At 37.5% G+C, this 22,629-nt stretch overlaps 1 protein-coding gene across 2 annotated transcripts in view; it reads right to left on the bottom strand.

Annotated features, from left to right (window-relative positions):
- Positions 1–968: 968 nt before the first annotated feature.
- The window catches only part of VEGFC (vascular endothelial growth factor C), an 87,237-nt gene continuing 65,576 nt past the window's right edge, over positions 969–22,629 (bottom strand). The window contains exons 4-7 of one of the 2 annotated variants that reach the window (XM_055567468.1): positions 13,374–13,525; positions 5,175–5,281; positions 4,555–4,888; positions 969–1,323 (exon numbers count right to left, since the gene is read on the bottom strand). In XM_055567468.1, the coding sequence (XP_055423443.1) occupies positions 1,248–1,323; positions 4,555–4,888; positions 5,175–5,281; positions 13,374–13,525 (669 nt within the window). In that variant the 3' untranslated portion in view covers positions 969–1,247. Of the gene's footprint in view, positions 1,456–4,554; positions 4,889–5,174; positions 5,282–13,373; positions 13,526–22,629 lie in introns of both variants that reach the window. The other variant, XM_055567467.1, reaches the window with a different exon arrangement.

Raw genomic sequence — 22,629 nt, 5'->3', positions numbered from 1 at the left:
ATAGTGTTTTAAAAGTCAGTATTGAAAATAGTGTTTCAATATATTTAGGACATCATTTTAATAAAGTATTATAAAAAATAAATTATTTTGTAGCAAAACATATAGATACTAATGTTTTTATTGTATTGAGTAGTCACCTATACCTTTTCATTGTATTATATTTGCAAGTTTTAAAAGACTTATTTTTATGTTTACATAACTCTATAGATTCTTTTTTCTCCTTTCAGGACTACTTATTTTTATGTATTTGCTAGTAGTTATGTGGTTTTTTATTTTTGCTAGGAACCGTGTCATACAAGCAAATAATCAATTCTCTATCAACAAGCAAACCACTTATGTGGTTGTATTTATGTAGGCAAATATTTGTTCTCAGAAAAAAATATCTTAGTATGTTGCCTTTAAAAAAAATGAAATAAGTACTGTGTGTGACTGTTGCTTTTTAACATATGAGCATTTAAATGTCACTTCCAACTTATATGTGTTGGGTAGAAGCACTTCAGCTTATAAAAAGTATTTAGTCACAAGAAATTGAATATTTGGAAAAGATTATTTTTGAGTAAAATATTTTAAAGCCATTTTAATATTAATACATACTGATAGCTATTATACCAGGTTAAGTCTGAATGCTCCTGGGGCACTGAATACCTTTCAGTGATATAACCATGCTAAGCAGACTATCTAATAAGATATGTTTTCTGTTGATTCATTTGGCTATAAATTCAAAAGTACCATGTGCTAGAAACATTTATACTCATTAAATATATTGAGATTAAAAATAAAATGTAATAGCAACTGCTATCCATCTTAAACTTTCTTTTACAGGAGCATACTTTTTCTCAGCAATCATAATCTGATACCCAGAGACAAAAAAAAACAAGGAGGACAGGGGGAGATGACTTTTCACAATATCAGGTTTTGCTGATAGCATAAGATGGTAACAGATTCAACTTACCAGCTTATAATACAGTTTTCATTTTATTTTAAACATATTTTGCATGATATAAAAATATTGATCACAGTGAGCTTTACCAGTTGTTATTGCTATAAAAATGAATGCAGAAACAATATTTTTAGTGGAAATAAATTATATAGTCATTATTCTTTTTAAAAAACAATCACAAGAGAAAAACCTCAGCTGTTTGGTCATTGGCAGAAAACCAGTCTTTTAAAGAGGTCTTTTGCAGATGAGCTCCAGTCCATTTCTGTAACATTCTCCACGTGGTTCAGGAAACTGACTTTTGTCTTTGTTACCCGGTCCACAAAGTCTCTGTGTTCATAGTTCTAACATGGCAGCATGGTTTCCCATGAAAGAACAATGACGAACTAGAAAAGATACAATCTTAGTTCACATGTGGTCTTTTCCAATATGAAGGGACACAGCGACATACTTCTTCACTAAATGAAAGTCCCTGTTCACAATGCTTGACTCGATTTGTACATGGTCGTCTGTAACAACTAGAGGAACAAAGAAGGACAGACTTCTGTTAAAGACCAAGAGATGAATATGTTATGCTACAAACGCACTTTCGTGTTTTTCTAAGTTTCAGACTGGAACAAAGTTACTCATTTTATCATAAAACGGTTGTCCAGTTTATAAATTGCTAAAGTTTGTACCTGGAATTTCCAAATTTAAGAGGGATGGAAAAGGCCTAAAAAAAAAAAGTCTTGCTTGCAGAAATAACAAATGGAAGAATGGGGTGTTGTTAGCACTCATTCTTTTGAAGTGTCTGTGCTTTGTAGTTGAAAGTAACATAAAACAGAAATTTTGAAAGTGAATATTTACGGTCTGCCGATTTAGCATGATCACATAAGCATGGCAGAATTCTCAAGAATCTGGGACTTGATTGGAACCCAGACTTCAGGGAGATTAAACCCAGCCATTCTGGCAGGGCTGTGGTCCACAGGAGGGCCCCACCCTTACTCTTAACTTGGGCTGGCAGCTGGCTGCTGCACAAGGGTGGCCAGCCTCCCTCGTCCACCTGGATGCCATGCAAAAGCAGTGCGGGCCGGGGGAAGGGGCGGGGAGGGACAGTATTCACTCCCCCACCCTCAATGTCCAGTTTCTAGCGGTGGTGACAGGACAGATGGCTCAGCAGTCAAGAACACCCACAGCCCTGTTGCTCCAGGGAACGGAGCATCTTTGAAGGACTTTCTGAGGGATGAGTATACATAATGTACCATGGAGAAAAATGCAGGGGCACCTGGAAATCAGAAATGTATCACAGAAAAACTACAATGAGGGTTTTGAAATATCATTTCTTTTGCTCCTGAAAGCATATCTAGTTAAAATTTTATTTATTTACTTTTATTTCTAAATACAAATGCATTAGTATAGGGATACTGGTAATCCTTTACTAAAAAGATATGATTTTCAGTAATCAATGAAAGTTGCTGACTAAGGTAATGAATCACAGAATAGGTACGCTGCCCACTACACTTTTGGAATAAATATGATGAGAAAGTGAGGAGTATGTATTTTTTCAAAATATCAAACTATCTTTTTTTTGTTTCATTATATGCATAAAATCCGGAATTACATGCTTAGAAAAATGAACATAGAAAGAAATTCAGTAAATAGAAAGCCATTAAGAAACAATGTATTCTGTGAGGAGAAATACAATGATAGGGACGTTTTTTCTAAGTTAATATAAGAACTGTGTAGAAAAATATAGTAACTGGTTAGTTTTATGTAAACAAAAATTTCAGGCTTTTCACTGTAAACTGGGTTCACTTGGATTCAATGTGCAAAATGGTTTAATGATCTTTAAAAAGATTTAGTATCTATATTTTTCTATAGTTTTGGTATATCCTTTTGGTAATTAGACTAGGATATGCAAGTAAAATTGGAATATCATTGCTAAAAAATACTCTAAAGAGGAAACAAGGATTCCTATAAGGTTTTCTGAAATAGTAATGGAAGAAGAGACACCTAGGTTCATGGAAGTCTCCTCATGCAGTAGCTAACATGTTAGTGTGGCTGGATCATCAGAAAGATAAACTGAAACGGTAACACAAGCTCTTGAGAATCAAAAGAAGGACACTGTTTACTGAAGACAAAAGTAACAATTAACATTCATATAAACACTATATTGTAAATAATGGAAGGTAAGTGTTAAGTCCTGTGGGGGTTTTCACCGTCTGTAAAAAGTTGGTGGAAGAAGAGAACCCAGTGATGGTGACGGAGAACAGGTGGAGAGAAGACTAAAAGGACCATCAGGAAAGCACAGCGTTCTCTCAGCCCAAACAGAAAGCCCAAAGAGAAACTGCAGTAAGACCGGATTGTTTGTGAAATCTGACAATGTAAGGGCTACTGAAAACTTAAACAAAGCTGAATCATGGAGTCCTCAGGGCATAATAGGATTACAGCTGGGTTAATACAAGAGATGAAAGAGGTGAACAGATAAATGCAAATGACCCATCATGGAGCAACTCAGAAGACAAGGACAGAGCTTATTGCTAAAGAAAGTTCAACATTGCAGTAAGATGCCAATAAAGAAACTTGAGAACTTTTTTAAATTGGAGGGAGAAAACAACAGAGTTGAGGACATTAAAGGTGTGGAAGAGAAGGGGTGTGATTGGTGGAGCGATGCTGAAGCAAGGTTGGAGGCCGTGTCAAACACCTGCTGCTGCTGCTAAGTCACTTCAGTCGTGTCCGACTCTGTGTGACCCCACAGATGGCAGCCTACCAGGCTCTCCTGCCCCTGGGATTCTCCAGGCAAGAACACTGGAGTGGGTTGCCATTTCCTTCTCCAATGCATGAAAGTGAAAAAGTGAAAGTGAAGTCGCTCAGTTGTGTCCGACTCCTAGCGACCCCATGGACTGCAGCCTACCAGGCTCCTCCATCCATGGGATTTTCCAGGCAAGGGTACTGGAGTGGGGTGCCATTGCCTCCTAGAGCTGGCTTATTCTTGGATCAGAGGAAGAAGGTCAGGGATGAACATTGAAAGGGGCTGAGTCCAGGAGACTCTTTTTTTTTTTCTGTGATGAAGGAAGCCAAATCAGGGTTAAGGAATGCCTTGAGTAACCTTTAACAATGTGTTAATATATTTCTCTAATAGTCATTAAATACTTAGCTTCACTATTTTCATTTCTAGATACAATTCCACAGTAAATGGTATTATCCTGCCCTTTGTGAACTTTGCACATTTTCTGCACTTAGAACAGCTGTCCAAAATTACATGTGACTGCACTGTCATTTTTGGTGGGGGCAGGTGTGTGCTGCCTGGGTGTATGTTGAAGATGCTCCAGAAATGACTGTCCTATGCATCTGTCATCTAACTCCTGTTGCGAGCTGCTCTCTTAGCCTCTGGGACAAGGACTTAGTGCAGTCTGAGCTTGGATCTTGTTTTGGTTTCCAGGGATCTCATCTTGCTTTTTCAGGAGCAAACAGTCTCCCCCAAATTCAGCATTGTTTACAAAATATCATAATTCATCTTACATAACTTAAATGGCCCCATTCTAACAAACCAGTATTTTGGCTGAGAAAATTGCTTTGAATTGAGAAAACTATCTCCAATATAAGATAAATTAATACTCTTTATGAAGGTTTCTTACCTGCATGTTTGATGCTGAAACTTCTTTCCTTTTAAGAAGCATTTCTGTGGATTTTCTGTACATTCACAGGCACATTTTCCAGGGTTTAAGGGCTGATTTCTTGGGCAGGTTTTTTTACATATGCACTGGCATGTGTTTTCATCAAATTCTCTGTTGGCCCCACATGAGTTGGGGAAAAGTTTGTTTTTACAGACACACTGGCATGAGTCTCTGTCTAGTTCTTTGTGGGGTCCACAGCTGGAAGCCCGAAGCCCCCCTTTGCAGACGCATTGACAGGTCTCTTCATCCAGCTCCTTGTTGGGCCCACAGATGTCATGGAATCCGTCTGCAGAGTCTAGACAAACACAATCAGGACAGCTTTACTATCCCTTACTCGGTTCTGGGTGTGGAGTGAAACAATGAAGAGCACTTAGAAGTGTCTTCCTTTCCACAGGTAGCTTCCTTTACAGAGAAGTTCAAAACAATACCAGAAGCAGAAAGTGAAGCAGAAAGTGTCCTATTTTGTAGTGACTTATTTCAAAGCTTGAGGATGAATATTGTACATGTGATTTTAATATTAGGTATTTGTTAATCAACAGAGAGACCCTTGGCATTTAGTCTTAAAGCATCATTTGGCTTACCATCTCCAGCACTGGGGGAAAAAATAAAATCCTGCTGAGCCAGGCATCTGCAGACGTGGTTATTCCAAATGTAATCTGCAGGGCAAGTCTTGTTTGCAGCCTGGCACCTGTGGAGAGAAAGGTTAACAATAAGTGGTACATGGAAGGGATCATCTCTTTTCTTACCTGTGTATTACAGAATCAGTGATGCTTATGAAAAAGCATTAAGATGATATAAGAATACATAAAATAAAATGCAAACATTCCCTCTCAAACTACTCCCATCCACAGGTGCTGTCCAATCCTAATGGTTTTATATAATTTCAGATTCTTTTTTTTAAGGCAAATACATTTGTATGATCACATACAGTTTTAGTTGATGAGAAAATGGGATAAAGCCTTTCAGACCATTCTGAAATTTCCTTTTTCCATCAAACAATCTATTATGGACATCTTTATATGTCACTTCATAAAATTTGCTCCATTATCTTTATTAGTCCACAAGTGGGTATACTATTACTTATTAATCTCCTGTTGGTAGCCATTGGGGTTTCTTCCAGATTTTGGGTTTCTAAACAATTCTACAGGAAACGTCCTTATACATGCACTTTACTGACTTATTTCTGAAGCACAGATGCCCATAACTGTAAAGGGTCCATTAACACAGAGTTCCCACTCCACACTCCCCAGAAAGGAATCAAAGATCATGGTTTTTACTGTTACCTGTAAACAGGTATTCCCTTTTTGAATATCATCCATGCAGTTTCATCCTCAACTTTGTCATCCCCCACACAGTCCCCAAGTCACACGCTTTCTTATATTTCTTAAAATATCTTTCAACACCCATTTCTACTGTCTTGGTTCCCACTCATGGTTTCTCTCTTGGATTTTTTCAGAAGCTTCCTCTCCACTTTTTCCAACTCCTGTTTTGCTTCTCTGATCCACCTACTATATTGCCACGAGGCCGTTCTTTCTTTCTATCTCCATAGCCTAGCACTACAGTGGTACCTAGAAGGCACACAGTAACTTTTCATTAAATGACTGAATGAAGGAGAACATAGTATATTATATGCTTCTTATACTAGATATATATGTCTTTATTTCCACTCTGGTACATGAGTTGCTTTAGTTGAGGAATTATATAATCTATTAAAAATATCCTACATTTCCTAGCACAATGCTATGCACATAGAAGACTCAACATAAATATTCATAAATGAATAAACACTGAGTAGAAAAATCTAGGGTATCACTTTTTAATCATAAATGGCTCCTCCATTAAAAGACAGTGTCTATCATTAAAGGGACCCTAGAAATTCATGGAATTCAACCTGAAGGAAAATATAAGAGGAAATAATTGGAAAAAAGAGAATATGAAAACATCAATATAAATATTGATATTTAACCATTTCTGTTAGAGATAATCTCTTCTACCTGTGGAATTTATGATATTTTTTGGTGCTGCTGATATTGAGACTTGAAATCTTTTTGTAAATGCTAGAAATGATGCACACTATTGAGGAAAGCATAGAGGTAAGAAAAAGAGACACTTGGCTTTTTATCTCTCTCTGGCACTTTTTTTAAAGCTGTTTAGCTTTGTATATGCGAATTAACATTTCCCAGACTCGATTTTTCCACTTGTAAAATGTTAGTAAAAATAGAAGCCAGTGTTTATCGAATGCTTACTGTATGTCAGGAATTGGGCCAATATTTAATGCAAATACTGATTATAAACATCACCACACATCTATGAGGTAGATCTGTCATCATTATCATCATTGTTATTTTAGTATGCTATGCTATTATAGTCTTAGATTAACATGCAATATAGTATCATGTTGTTGAATAGATTGTGAGGATTTGATCATAAATGTTATGCTATATGAACATTTCAATTTAATTTTAAAAGTGAGGAAAATCTGTCACAAAAGTTTACAGAACTTAGCAAAACTCAGAGAGCTAGTGAGCAGAGAATGAATTTTCAAACCAGGAAGCCACCTGCAGGAAACACCCTCTTCTTTGGTGTCTGCCATCATGGCAGCCGCCTGGCGTCAGGAGTTACGAGCATGGGCCATGGGTGGCAGATACATGGTGCATGGTAACATTTAGTAAAATTAAAAAAATATCACTGTAACATGCATTGTCCTTTGGCTCTGAATGCTCAGAGGTTAAAGGCAGTCAAGCTCATCTTTGTCCTTCTCTCACAGTACCCAGAAGAAACATTCTTTGTCCATTCCAGAGACTCCATAATTATGTTATGAATGACTCATTTTGCAAAAGATTCTTTTAATTAGTTATACTTGTTCATAAATAATGTAAAAAAAAATGATCTGCTACTTAGTTAACATCATAATAACGTAAATGTAACACCAAACATTTAGGAAAGACAAGACTTGTTATCTTGCTGGCCAGTGGTGGGTGGGACCCAGGGTGGAGCAGAAACAGGACATTGTTGCATCTGAGCGAAATTTCAGTCTCTACAGAGAGTCTTCTACAGAAAGGAGTGCTGGGAAGCCCTGCCTGGAAGGAATCATATAATCTTGACTTAAAGTGTCACCAGAAAGGTTTGAAGACATCTACCACTAATTTCAAAATTATAGTTAATGAAAGGGTCTTTTTCACTTGGCATTATAAAGAATCAATTTTACTGAGGAATAATTTGCCCACAATAAAATGCCTACATGCTGCTACTGCTGCCAAGTCACGTCAGTCGTGTCCGACTCTGTGTGACCCCATAGACGGCAGCCCACCAGGCTCCCCCGTCCCTGGGATTCTCCAGGCAAGAATACTGGAGTGGGCTGCCACCTCATTCTCCAATGCATGAAAGTGAAAAGTGAAAGTGAAGTCGCTCAGTTGCATCCGACTCCTAGCGACCCCATGGACTGCAGCCCACCAGGCTCCTCTGTCCATGGGAGTTTCCAGGCAAGAGTACTGGAGTGGGGTGCCATTGCCTTCTCCGATAGTTCCTATTTTAAATTCATTGCCTTTTCCCAAATTTATACACCTGTGTAACTCTCACTAGGGTTTCCCAGTGGTAAAGAATCTGCCTGCTAATGCAGGAGACATAGGAGACGTGGGTTTGATCCCTAGAAAGATCCTCTGGAGAAAGAAATGGCAACCTGCTCCAGTATTCTTGCCTGGGAAATCCCATGGACAGAGGAGCCTGGTAGGCTGCAGTCCATGGAGTTGCAAAGAGTTGGACATGACTTAGTGACTAAACAACGATATTCCTTCCTCTGAGTCTAGATTATATTCGTTTTTTCTAGGGTTTCATGTAAAATGAATCCTACAGTATGCATTCTTTTTAGCCTAGCTTCTTTCACCCAGTTGAATGTTTTTGAGATCCGTTTATGTTATGTGCATCCACAGGTCATTCTTTTTAGACTGCTCAGTAATATTCTACTGTATGGATATAATGCAATTTGTTTGTTCATTCACCTTTGATTGATGTTGGTTTGTTCCCGGTTATTGGTTACAGAGCTTATATGAACATTTGTCTACAAGTTATGATATGGAAATATGTTTATATTTCTCTTGGGTAAATACCTAGAAGGGGAAGTTATCAATCACACTGTGTGTGTATTTAAGCTCATAAGCATCAGCCAATATATTTTACAAAGCAGTTGCACAATTTACATTCTCATCGGTGATTCCCATTGTACTACATCAACTCAAACACTTGGTTTTCTCTGCCTTTTTATTTTAGCCATTGTGGTGGTGGTTCCTCTTAACTCTTATTAACAAAGGCAATGATTTCAAAATGTAGTTATGTATTCATCATATATCCATGATCATTGTGGTAGTTTTCCAATTAAATTGTGGGTCACAACTCATAAGAGGTTGAGACTAACATTTAAAAAAGAGAACAATAGGAAAAAAGTATGTAAATGCACCACACGTAGTAAGACATGCATTCATAATCAGAAAAATATCATCTGTAAGAGGGTAAAAATTAGGTATTGAGGAGGAGGAATCTTGAATCTGACAACGGTTTCTGGCTCTCCAAAACCAACAAAGTCTCATTCCTTATTATTTAATTTCTATTAGGTTTTATTGGCTACCACACAAGCCTTGGCATGGGTAATACATAAAGTGTATACAAAATAAGGCTACAAAAGTACGTGAGTAAATGGCTGTAATTGAAAGAATTCCTCTTGACCTTATCCCAAAGTCATACCCTGAGTGGTACCTGTGGGATGCCCTGTGGCTTCTGCTTGATCCGTTTTGTGTGAAACCTGAGCTTTGAGAATTAAAGAGTTTACATTTATTAGTTAATTCTACAAAAGTTAATCAAAACATTAGCATGTCAGATGCCAAGAAGAAAAATTGTTGACACCCTCTACATGAGTATCTAGTAGTTATACAGGTTAATTATTGTTTTCTCATAGAAAGCAGAAGTTCAAAAAAGTTAATTTCTCAAAAAATGTTTTAAAACTTACTTAAAAAATATTTTACTTTTGCTGAAAAATGATTATTTTAAATGTTTGAAAATTTTTATTTGTATTATATATTTATATCAGTTGCTACTTTCCATATGTAATTTGATATATTACCATGTATAAGTAAATACATTACTTTATATGTTTCCCAGCATGCAATTATAAAGTTATATTTAGTATTAACAGATTTTACATTGTTATTTAACTTTTCACTATAAAATTTTTATTTTGTCCTTTTTAATCCTATACTGAATAAAAAACAAAGCTTTATATTTCCTCTTTAATGTATAAAGGCCAGACATATTTAAGATATATAAAGAGATGTAAATATTTCTGTGGCATTAAAATTTCATGGGGTAGGTGATTAGGAAAAAATGTCTATAAAAGGATCCTTAAGGGATGATAATGAAAAAAAAAAAAGGTTGAATAATAAAGGAAATAATTTAAAACAAAACTTTGTTTTATTTTTATAGTTTTATATGGCTGCATAACTACAGGTAAAGTAATATAGACATCTACTTTAAAATTTTATATATATTATGAATATCACAAACATATATACATAGCTCAGTTCAGTTCAGTCTCTCAGTCGTGTCTGACTCCTTGCGACCCCATGGACTGCAGCACGCCAGGCCTCCCTGTCTATCACCAACTCCCAGAGCGAACTCATGTCTACCTAGTCGGTGATGCCATATACATAGTTAGATATTGCTATACACACAGTTTTGTGTGTTTTTAGAATATAAAATACAATTCTTAATTTTATGCAGTAAAACTCACTGAAAAACACAGAGACAAGGAAATGAATTCAACACGAATCTTCATGATAATAATAAATCTGCCCTTTAATGACTATCTCTCAGATGATGGACACCATTCTCAGCACAGTAGAAGTATGCCACATTTCCTTCAACCCTTTTTATATCTTTACATTTTATATACAAGCAAACTGAAGTTCAGAGACATGAAATGCCCAATCTTAAAACGCTAATTAGTGGCAGACCTCATTCAGCTCTGGTTTACCCCAAGTCCCAAGATCTTTTTGCTCTTTTTGCCTCTTCTTGACCCCGACCAGCATGCAGTGTGGAAGTAATGATGAAAACATGAGTAAAATACACAAATGCTATGAGATATATACAGATGAGTAAGTTATTTAGTAAGCATTTGTTGATGAGCGTAGTATATGTGTTTCCAGTCCCCAAGTTTGGAGTGTGATTATCTGCTTCATTGGTAACATAAGGCTAATCCTACCACCAGCTTCATAGATGTTTTGGTGAGCATTAAGCGAGACAATGTCTGCTCGGACCTGAAGTAGGCATGGCTCAGTGATTCTTAAGTGTTATGAGCTGGACATTATAGAACACATAAACCTGCCTAAAATAATCTCACAAACCAGTTTCACATGCAACTTTTACAGAGCCCTAGAAATCTGTGCAAGGACAGAGTAAATACAGTCAGTGCTGTGGGTATTCAAGAAGTAAAAGGTACCTGTGATGCTTGGACAAGACAGGGGCAGGAGAAGGACCTCCACCTGAACTCTGAGAAACGGATAGGACTTTGGAAAGGCAGAAAAGAAAGGACATTTATTTTAAGCTAGGCCAGAATAGAAACAAGATACAGAGCAGGAAATGAGCTTGGTCTTCAGGGAATCAGACTTTGTGAAACACAGACTTGGAGAATGGGAAGCAAATCAAGAAAGGAAGGCTGATGCCTGATGACAGAGGTGGAAAATTGGTGTCCAGTTCTTTGGGAAGTTGAAAGTCACCAAAGGATTCTGGTCAGGTGAATGAAATGATGCCTTTTAAAGCTAACTTGTGACATTACTCAGGAACTTGAGACATATTTGGTACAAGAAAGACAGTACTGAAACCACTTCATTAAATCAGAAATCCATGCAGAATGAAGTAGATGGGATGGCAATGATGGAAATGAAATGGTCAGTTTAGGCTGGAGTGGCTGTCTCCCCTCTCCCCCAAAATAATCCATAGCATTTGGGTATGATACAAGGAAAAGAAGAAATTAGTGACAACTGTGTGATTCCAAGGCCTCAAAGAATGTGAAAGATCATTACTATGAATAATGTAGAGGTAAATAAACAGACATAATAAATCTTTGATTCTGTACCTATTACATCTAATATGATTATAAATAAACACAGTTATATAAAAGGGTGGCACTGGAGAAGGAAATGGAAACCCACTCCAGTATTCTTGCCTGGAGAATCCCAGGGACAGAGGAGCCTAGTGGGCTGCCGTCTATGGGGTTGCACAGAGTCAGACACGACTGAAGCGACTTTGCAGCAGCAGCAGCAGCAGTGGTAAAGAACCTGCCTGCCAGTGCAGGGGATGTATGAGATGTGGGTTCAATCCTTGGATGTGGAAGATCCCCTGAAGAGGAAATGACAACCCACTCTAGTACTCTTGCCTGGAGAATCCCATGGACAGAGGGGCCTGGTGGGCTATAGTCCATGGGGTTGCAGAGTCAGACAGGACTGAAGTGCATGCGTGCATATAAAAGGGACTTTGATAAAATATTAATTATAATTAATATAATCAGCAAAATGCTCAGATCTTGCACTGTAATTCTGGAAACCATTAGCACAGAGATTATGACTGAAGTGCTTAGATTAGATGACTTGCCAAGGGATACAAGTGACTAGAATTCCCAGGACTGTGTGAATGAAGTCTCTCTACTACTTCAGGGAGCCATTGTCTGTACTTGCATCAGCGTGAATTTATTCACAGATGCCTGTAAGATCTTTCCCTTTCTGTCAGTCAAAGTAGGCTACCCAAGAGTTTTACCTAAAGTGTCTCTGGAAAGGTAAGGACTCCCACCTCTCACACTAAGTAAAGCAGCACAAAGAGATGCAGCAGGGGATGCCATTAGCACATCATGTTTATGGTCAAGTCCCCTAAAAGGGAAGGTTCCTAGAAAAGTTTTTGGTGATGCGTATGTTTACTCATCAATTTATTTATACTTTTATTATAAATGTTGGAGTTATACAAGGTTTCTTTACATGCCTGTGCTATATGCCCTGGCCGTCCTAAAGAACAAAGTTCTGGGTTCTCATTTGGGGATAGAAAGTTCCTAGGCCTCAGGTGGCAATGCATAACAATTTGTTATAAACTGTTCACAGAGTCAATCCGTTATGCTCTATCCAGGCTCTTTATAAGATCTAATGAAGCATAAGGTGCCGTATATGCTAAACCATAAAACCAACTAAAAAATAGGATGGGAAATTATGTTGAATAACAAATGTTTCTTTGACAGTGAATATGAAATAATATTAAGAAAAATGTTTTAAAGTATTAATATTTCAATATCCAATCCTTGCTGAAATAAAAAAATATGAATTGGTATGTTGAGAAAAACTAATTGAGATGGAAGAAAGGCAACTGAATGCTATAAAAGATATAAAATAATACATTCATGTTTACTTTTTGTTTTGGGCCAAAAATCTTAAGACTCAAATGTTTTTAGTTTTGACATCCATCTATGAATTTGCACACCTGATTGTATGAGTGTTAAATGTTGGTGGCATGTGTGTCTTTCCACAGACAAATACTTACTTTATATGGTAAGCTATTTTGTCTATTAACATAGGTTTTCCTGTTTCAGTTTAATTTTATGTTCACAGTGGATTTTCAAATTTGTCTTCTGTTTTATTTGATAGAGAAATATAGCACATTTCACAAAAATTCTTTTAATCAACTGTGTTTACTTGGAAGTAATTTTATGTTAGTAGAGGATGCAGAAAAAAGCAGATCAAAGTCATACTCACTGTGGTAGTGCTGCTGGCAGGGAGCGTCTAATAATTGAATGGACTTGTCTGTAAACATCCAGCTTAGACATGCATCGGCAGGAGGTGTGATTGGCAAAACTGATTGTTACTGGTTTGGGGCCTTGAGAGAGAGGCACTGTAATTTCAAATAACTACAAAGAAGGGACAAAAAGAAGAAAAATTATATAGATTCTGTAAAGCATTTCTGTGGTAAATGTTGGAGCCCAAAAAGAGTGAGCTTAACTCTTCATGATTAGGGAGTGCCATGTAATGTATGCAGGATGCTAAACTTTTTTATGATTACAAGTAAAAACTGTTTTGTGTTGAATCAATATCCTTTATCAGAACAGTAAACAGTCCATGTGCTTATCTCATGCCCCTATTATTAAGCATATTAGAATTTTGATAACCAACTAATGATTACAGAGATGTGACAGACCAATGTGTTTAAGGAAGAAAAGGATCGTTTCAGTCTTTGATTATTCCAGGGGGTTAAAAAATGGCACAGATATAAATATCTTTGTGGTGTAAGAGCAAAGCTATTGGCCACAAAATCTGGAAATGTTTGGTTAAGTCTTATTTTCTATAACCTGAGTACACACACATAAAATACCTAGATGTAAAATTGATTTTCATTCCAAGTGAAATTTCAACTTCAAAGTAGCTTTATATTTTCTGATATATCTTATGAGTTTATTATGTTTAAAAGAAAGATACATTCATTAACAGATAAAGCATCATTTCTGCTGTTTTACAAAAGTATTATGAAAATATAAGCATAGAATAGGGTAGGACATAATACATGAGGGTGGATTAGAGTCTCAAATTTGGTTTAAAATCTTATTCTGAATGCCTTATTAATGGAGAAGTTCAGTTTTTCTCTTCCTTCCACAAAAACAATGTTTTAAGTTGAATATACAAGTAAATTAGTGATTAATTAAAACTGAGGATTTAAATCCCAAAGTTTCTTAAAATCTAAATTATGATCAGTAATAATACAGACTGGTTCCAAATAGGAAAAGAAGTACGTCAAGGCTGTCTATTGTCACCCTGCTTATTTAACTTCTAGGCAGAGTACATCATGAGAAACGCTGGGCTGGAAGAAGCACCAGCTGGAATCAAGATTGCTGGGAGAAATATCAATAACCTCAGATATGCAGATGACACCACCCTTATGGCAGAAAGTGAAGAGGAACTAAAGAGCCTCTTGATGAAAGTGAAAGAGGAGAGTGAAAAAGTTGGCTTAAAGCTCAACATTCAGAAAACGAAGATCATGGCATCTGGTCCCATCACTATATGGGAAATAGATGGGGAAACAGTGGCAACAGTGTCAGACTTTATTTTTTTGGGCTCCAAAAGCACTGCAGATGGTGACTGCAGCCATGAAATTAAGAGACACTTACTCCTTGGAAGAAAAGTTATGACCAACCTAGACAGCATATTGAAAAGCAGAGACATTACTTTGCCAACAAAGGTCTGTCTAGTCAAGGCTATGGTTTTTCCAGTGGTCATGTATGGATGCGAGAGTTGGACTGTGAAGAAAGCTGAGCACAGAAGGATTGATGCTTTTGAACTGTGGTGTTGGAGAAGACTCTTGAGAGTCCCTTGGACTGCAAGGAGATCCAACCAGTCCATTCCGAAGGAGATCAGTCATGGGTGTTCTTTGGAAGGAATGATGCCAATGCTGAAACTCCAGTACTTTGGCCACCTCATGTGAAGAGTTGACTCATTGGAAAAGACTCTGATGCTGGGAGGGATTGGGGGCAGGAGGAGAAAGGGACGACAGAGGATGAGATGGCTGAATGGCATCACCGAGTCAATGGACATGAGTTTGGGTGAACTCTGGGAGTTGGTGATGGACAGGGAGGCCTGGTGTGCTGCAATTCATGGGGTTGCAAAGAGTTGGACACAACTGAGGGACTGAACTGAACTGAATAATGGTAAAAGCGAAATCCTGGCCATTACCTGCTTGAAACTATCAGTTTATAGTAATTTAAGTACAGTTACTCCATGTGTTACTTGGTATCTTTATGGATGTTTGAGTAGTGCTAAAAAAGACAACACTCTAGAGCCTTGTGAACCCATCTTCTGCTGTAATTTCATGGCAACCATTAAAGATCATGGCAAATATTTAGGGAATAGAATTAGTTGTCCATTTTGTTCATGCCTAGAGGGAGATTTATTGAAATGAAGTTTGAAGAATGAAATGTGGAAATACCTAAATAATAAGTGTACATTTTCTTCACTTGAAATGTACTTATTATATATTCATGTAGAACTTCAGCTACTTTCTAGCGTCAGTGCCTTGGGAGGAGTTTAACAGGCTCACATACAGAGAAGGCACTTTATCAGGAGCCACACTTGTAAGTTGTATGATCTTGGAAAAGTCATTTACGCTTCTCGAAGCTGAATATTTCTTTTAAAATCTGTCAATTCAGGACATGTCACCCATTAATTCATGGGACTGTTTTAAAAATTATATAGGCTCATGTACATGACTGTGATATGTATTTTGATTGCTCTGTAGATGTGAGTTATTTCCATACATTCTCAAAAATTTAGATATTTTCCAGAGTACTTTCTATTCTGCATAGAAATCTCAACATACGATCTCAACATATCCTAGTATTATAATTTTGACCAGTTTCTTCTCTAAAAAGACATTTGTTTATATAGTTTGGAGGAAACCTCTTTTTTTTTTTTTGGTAAAATACCACATTGGCAGAAATCTTTTGCACTATGCCTAATTATTTTAAGAGAATATAATTCTGTACTATCTATATATACTATGGTTTTTCTACTTCTTATAACTTCTCTGGATCCTACATTAGGAACCAGTATTATAGAAAAAATATAAAGTGGTTTAGAAAATAAGCATTTTCTAAACTCATTTAATTTTATTTAATTTTTATATTTACAAATTAATTAAACCCTGTCATAGTGGAAATGATAGGAAGATGCATAGGCCAGCTCACAAAAACCTAAGAATTTATGTCTAATTCTTCTGTACCCAGATATATGTACCCAGAGCTTAGGAGAGCCACTTAAAGGCCATTGGTATTAAGACTGGAATTAAAGTCTTGGACACTGATGACATCATTTGGTGAGATTATTCTGAATGAAAACAGAACATGTCTAATAATAGAAACCTGGGCAACAGGGAACATGTAAAAGATGAAAAAAGATACATGAACTAGTAAACATGCCTGGGAAGAATAATGACCTGACGTGGAGAACCAGGATAGGGTACTGTTGAGTGGAAGGAAGTAAAAGAAAGAGAGGGAACCCTGTGTGGCCACAGGGTCAAACGTCCTCAAGTGTGATAAGGACTGAGTGGAGATAACTGGGTACCAAGGCAGCTCTGTGGGCTGTAGCAGGCAGGGGTCAAAGGGCAGGAGCAGGTGGGGATGGAGAAACAATAAAGGTTGCCTCATATGATTAGGGAGGAAGGGATCAGACATTTCAGATCACAAGGGCATTTCTGCTTAGAAAATGCATATAAAAAACACTGCAAGATCTGGCATTATCTCAAGTGACACAAGGCAGAACAAGGCCTGATACTGAAGGATAAGGCACCCTTTGAGATAACAGCTATTGGGGAAGAGTGAATGATGGTTTCCCACCCCCAGACCTCAGCCGCATCCTTTCTCCATTCAATGATTGTTGCAAAACCAGGTTCCACCCTGGCATGACCTCCAAAGGGGAGAGAGCACAGTAAAGGAGCATTATCAGTGATCACGTACAGACTTCAGCCATTCCTGGGTGGATAATGTCCACAATCAGGACCCACCCCAAAGCACCAGGTGTGTACCAGGGAACAGAAGACTGTTCTGGTGACACAGAGATAAGTGAAATGCACATTGAGAGGCATCTTCCCAGTGAAGTAAGCCTGGCCCTATACTTTCAAAGGGTGGAAGGGATTCTGGTGGGTGAATAGACTAGCTATAAGGATAAAAGGACAGGTGAAGGGGCACTAAAAAAAAAAAAAAAAGTCACTACAGAGAACTGTGTATTTCCTGTAAATTAAAAATTTTCATAAGCATTAGAACTGTGGAGGAGTTTAGGAGAAGAAATTATTTATAATTAAGGAAAATAAAAATTTAATTATTGATGTTATAGGAATGTTTCTTGTTTGAGTCTACATAGGTAATTGGCCAGTTGAATTAAGTTAATTTGATCAAAAGGAAGAAATAGGCTGAAAATTAAAGTAAAACACCTTTTCTTCTCTTGAAACACATTTTCCACCTCCAAATTTTGACCTGAGAGTTTTCAGGTGGTTTCTTTAATTCTCTACTTGACTGTGCCAGTGTGGAAAAAATTTAAGGGCCCGGAGAAAGATGGCTCTGACCAATACTAAATGGAGAAAGATTTTTGATAATTAGTTTTAATCATCCATCAACTTTAGAAAAATTAGAAACATTCACTGAGATGTGCTGTAGGTGTGGGCATTAATGAGTAATTGTACCTATGCCAGCTGAAGACAACAGTTTCATCAATCAATGACTGAAAACCATAGTTAAGCAAAACTAACAATAAGAGCGAATTTCGAAAATAAATCTCTGTATGTGTATAATGAGATTAGGTTAGAATTATGAACATACCAAATAATTTACCACAACTGCTGCTGGTAAACAAGAACCTTCAGTTTAATCCCTTTATGGAATCTTTGCCTGCTATTTATATAAGGGCTGAAACCAACACAGTGACTATAATTTTCTTTCAAAAGAGTTAAGGTGTAGCCAAACACACTAGTGTTTGAAACAATAGATTCTTTATACTTTAATACAATAAAAATCTTTGTACTATTGTCAGATTGTTTTGTGCTTTAATGTGTGCACAGCAGTACTTTCTACTTTAAATTTAAACTCATAGAGTGCAAAGTTTATGCACTGTGTTCAGTTTTAGCTAATAATTCTATGAATATACATATGCCTAGTAAATACTAATTGATGATGATAATTATAATTTGATATTTTGGAGTTTCCCAAAATAGTTTGATGTCATACAGTGAATTGTTCTTGAACAATGGATGTTTAGCTTGTATATAATTTGGCATCTAAATAATAATAAAACTCACCATGGGGATTGATGCTATACTATCAGTATATGCCTTTCATTAAGAGTCACGGGTTTGAGAAGATGAAAAGAATTTACATAAAGATGGCATTTAAACATGGATGGAAATTTAAAAAACTTTTTTGATTGTGTATTCAGTAAAACTGTAATAAGAGGAAATGACAAACATTTCCAACTGAGAGGTCCTCGTTTGCTATCAACTGGAATTCTTTAATAAGAATATTTAATGGTCCATTCCCACCAACAAGAATGGACTTCAAATAAAGCTTGAAACAATAGGTTGTTTACCCCAGCGTAGCAACAGTTGTAAAGCAACAATTCCTTTTTCTACTTCTCTTGCAGGCTATGTAAGATAAAGGTATGCTGCTGCTGCTAAGTCGCTTCAGTTGTGTCCAACTCTGTGTGACCCCATAGATGGCAGCCTACTAGGCTCCCCCGTCCCTGGCAAGAACACTGGATTCTCCAGGCAGGAACACTGGAGTGGGTTGCCATTTCCTTCTCCAATGCATGAAAGTGAAAAGTGAAAGGGAAGTCGCTCAGTCGTGTCTGACTCTTAGTGACCCCATGGACTGCAGCCTACCAGGCTCCTCCGTCCATGGGATTTTCCAGGCAAGAGTACTGGAGTGGGGTGCCATTGTATAGGATTTCCTTTTTTGAGAAGATCCTGGATTACAGGTTAGTACCAAATTCTAAAGAATGTTTGAATATTTGGCTACAAATATGACATACACACAAAATGCCTTCCTTTACAACATCCTTTTATCTCAAAATATGACCAGTTTCTCTTCAGAGACTAGTATCTCACTACCAGATTTAATTTAAATATTCCAACTTTGAGCCTGTTAATTAAACGTAGACACAATGTGTAGCCCCAGAAAGCATGGCTAATAACTGCAGAGAAAGTGAAATGAAGTTGCTCAGTCACGTCCGACTCTTTGTGACCCATGAACCGTAGCCCACCAGGCTCCTTTGTCCATGGGATTCCCCAGGCAAGAGTACTGGAGTGGGTTGCCATTTCCTTCTCCAGGGGATCTTCCCGACCCAGGGATCAAACCTAGGTCTCCCACATTGTACGCAGATGCTTTACCGCCTGAGCCACCAACACGGCTTAAAGACTAGTAACTGCAAAATCCAATAGAAAAACTACACAACATTTAAACAAATCATCCTCCAAATCGGAAAGAGGAAAATTGAGGGTTTATTTTTAACCTTTCAACTGAGTATATTAACCATATGGCCAGGTATCAAGAGGTTATGGAACTTAAGTTAGGTCTGGGAAGACAGCAGGTCCTTATTAAGACATCTGATATTGAATTCATTTTACATGTTTTTATACATAAAATGTACATACAGTAATACAGTTAAAATAAAAATGCCAATTCAGGAGTTTTAGAATTACTGAATAAAACTTGTGGACATGATCACTACCTTAAGTTGGAAAAAAGTGTTATGTCTAATAGATGCATTAATTTTCTTCTGAAGGCAAATGTTATTCTTAAAGAAACTTCTGATAACTGGTATTGGTCTAGAGTTCTTTTCCCACATCTGGAAAAAACCTGATTTCCAACAACTGTTCTTGCCAAATACTACTTAGCTAAAGATTCAAAACAAATTGTGTTCCACTTGTTAAATGCATATGAATGTAATAAATGAATCCTTCAGACTGCTAGTGTTCTGTTTAATTAATGGAAGAACTATCCCTGTCAGCAGTGCAAAATAATCCTCCTAAGTTTCACTCCACTGCTGCAGTTTACTTAGGATTAAGTGCCTTTTGCAGTGAAAGACAATTTTAGGAAACATTTACTTGAACTCCAATATATCTGTGGCGGTTTTGCTAATCTGTATGTTTAATTTCCTTATAAAATAACAAAAAAATAGAATGGCTGTTTCTTTTTAAGATGGCAATACGGAATTTTAAATAATGTGGTTCTTGTACACGAGAATGAGGAAAGGAAGTTTAGCACCCAGACTGAGCCGCTTTTTCTGTCGGCACGAATGAACACGCACTGTTTCTTTGGTTCTAACTCCAAGATGTCCACGGGAAACCCATGGATTTAGCAATTCTTTTTTCATTCCCATCTTCAGTGAAGCTGCTTAATGGCAATACCAACATTTAAATAACTTTTTATTCAAATGTTGGCTCGAAAGCAGATGCCTTCTGCTTCTGCCATCAACTAATTTACATTTCTCAAAACCTGCTTTCTGCTTTTTGGTTATCTGTCTTAAACATACAACTTCTCATGAGAAAATACACTTGAAGCATATGTTTAGGAACGAGGTCAGGAGGACATCCGATCTGTGTAACTTTTCAAAGTTGCTTAGATATTGTTTGGGGAGGACTTTGAAGCAGTTGTTGTCGATTAGCTCACTCTGGAATGCTTAGTGCATGTGGTTTTACTTTGCAGCTCACGGTTGGCTTCCTCACACATGCTGATAACCTGCCCCCTTCATGAAGCACCATAAAAATGCTCTGTAAGTTTCTACTAAAAACTTGGGTTGTACATTACTTAAGGTACATTGTCCTTACAGTTTATATGATTCTAGTTGGTGATTTGGTGCCAAAAGATGTCTGGAATTCCTGTAACGAAACAAAACCTTTTTTTTTTTTTTCTTCTTCAGAAGAAAATATCAGTAAGAAACTTCCTTTTATGTTTGAAAACAATCATCACGTGCTCCCATTTATACTACTCTGAAAATAAAATAAAACAGATAATTATATTAGGTCACATGTCAAAGACAGAAACAGTGCCTTCAGCAGTTTCATGTCTTGCTCTCCTTGGTTTGTGAACCTTCCTGATAGGCACCGCATAGTAGGTGCTTTACCACACTTGCTTAATTGAATTCAAATTCAAATTGTCCCTTTTCCTATAAAAAAAAATCTGAGTGGATTCTTCAGGTTGGAGAAGGGCACGAAGTTACAAAACCAAAGAAAGAAAACAGATGGGACTATCAACAACTGAATGTTGGCCATCCCTCAGCATTGGCTTTCAATCGTCCCTCCTGATATGAGAATTCTCTAAGCAGTAACAACCACATCAAGGCTCCAAAAAACCATTCATCAATGTGAGGTTTCTTCCCAGATCTATAGCTGAAGATCCAATCACTGCTGCAGGATTCTAAAATTATGTGCCCAATATTCCTCTGGTTGGGGAAGGAAATGGCAACCCACTTCAGTGTTCTTGCCTGGAGAATCCCATGGACGGAGAAGCCTGGTAGGCTGCAGTCCATGGGGTCACACAGAGTCGGACACGACTGAAGTGACTTGGCAGCATTCCTCTGGTATCTCCACCTACTTACCACTCAGATGCTTCAAAATCAGCCTATTTAAAACTCTACCTTTGACCTCAAATCTGTTCCTTTTTATCTAAGGATTCATTCTATTTAGTGCCCAGTGTTTACTGTGTACCAACCACTGCACTGTTATGCCCCATAGTGATAACCAAACACAGTCTTTGCTTTCTTGGGGTTTAGAGCATGGGAAGTAAAATGATCTGACTGGTAAGGTGATGATGCTATGCTGGATGAGCAATAAAGGCTGCTACTGAAGCATAGGACAGGATGCTGTGAAGATGACATTTATGTCCAGGCTTGAGGACGAGTAGAAATTAGCTAGACAAGTGGGGATATGGAGTGGTGTGTAAGGAGATGTTTCAAACACAAAGACCAGTTTACCCAGACATTTGCTGTATGCTGGCTCAGTGTCAATAGGCAATGTTACTGGAGAGTTTTGAGCAGTGTCAGATTTATCATTTAGAAAGAAGAAACACTGCTATAATGTGGCAAAGGGATTGAAGGGAAGAAGGAAGGGTGCTCTGACATCAGTTTGCAGCTGGTCCATGCATAATGGTCCTGGTAATGGATGGATGTGGTCCAGACCAGGGTGAGGTCAGCAGATTAAAGCCACTGACGGATCCCAGAGATGTTGGAAAGGTATTGGGCTTTTAGTGAAAGGAAGAAAAATCAGATCAATGGACTAATAAAAGAACGGCATAATTTACTAAGACTGAGAATACTGAAAAAATAAAAAGATTTATTGACTTATTTGTGAGGATGTGATTGGGGGCAGGGATAGGATGGGATCTGGTGTGTGAGGGATGGGATCTGGTGTGACACAGACTGACTCTGACTGTCTGGGGGAAGCCCAGTCACGAGATTGAGTAGGTTGTGGGGAAACCACGAG

The sequence above is a fragment of the Bubalus kerabau genome, chromosome 2, assembly GCF_029407905.1.
Source record: "Bubalus kerabau isolate K-KA32 ecotype Philippines breed swamp buffalo chromosome 2, PCC_UOA_SB_1v2, whole genome shotgun sequence".
NCBI classification, from domain to species: domain Eukaryota; kingdom Metazoa; phylum Chordata; class Mammalia; order Artiodactyla; family Bovidae; genus Bubalus; species Bubalus kerabau.
This window is presented reverse-complemented; position numbering and strand designations above follow the sequence as displayed.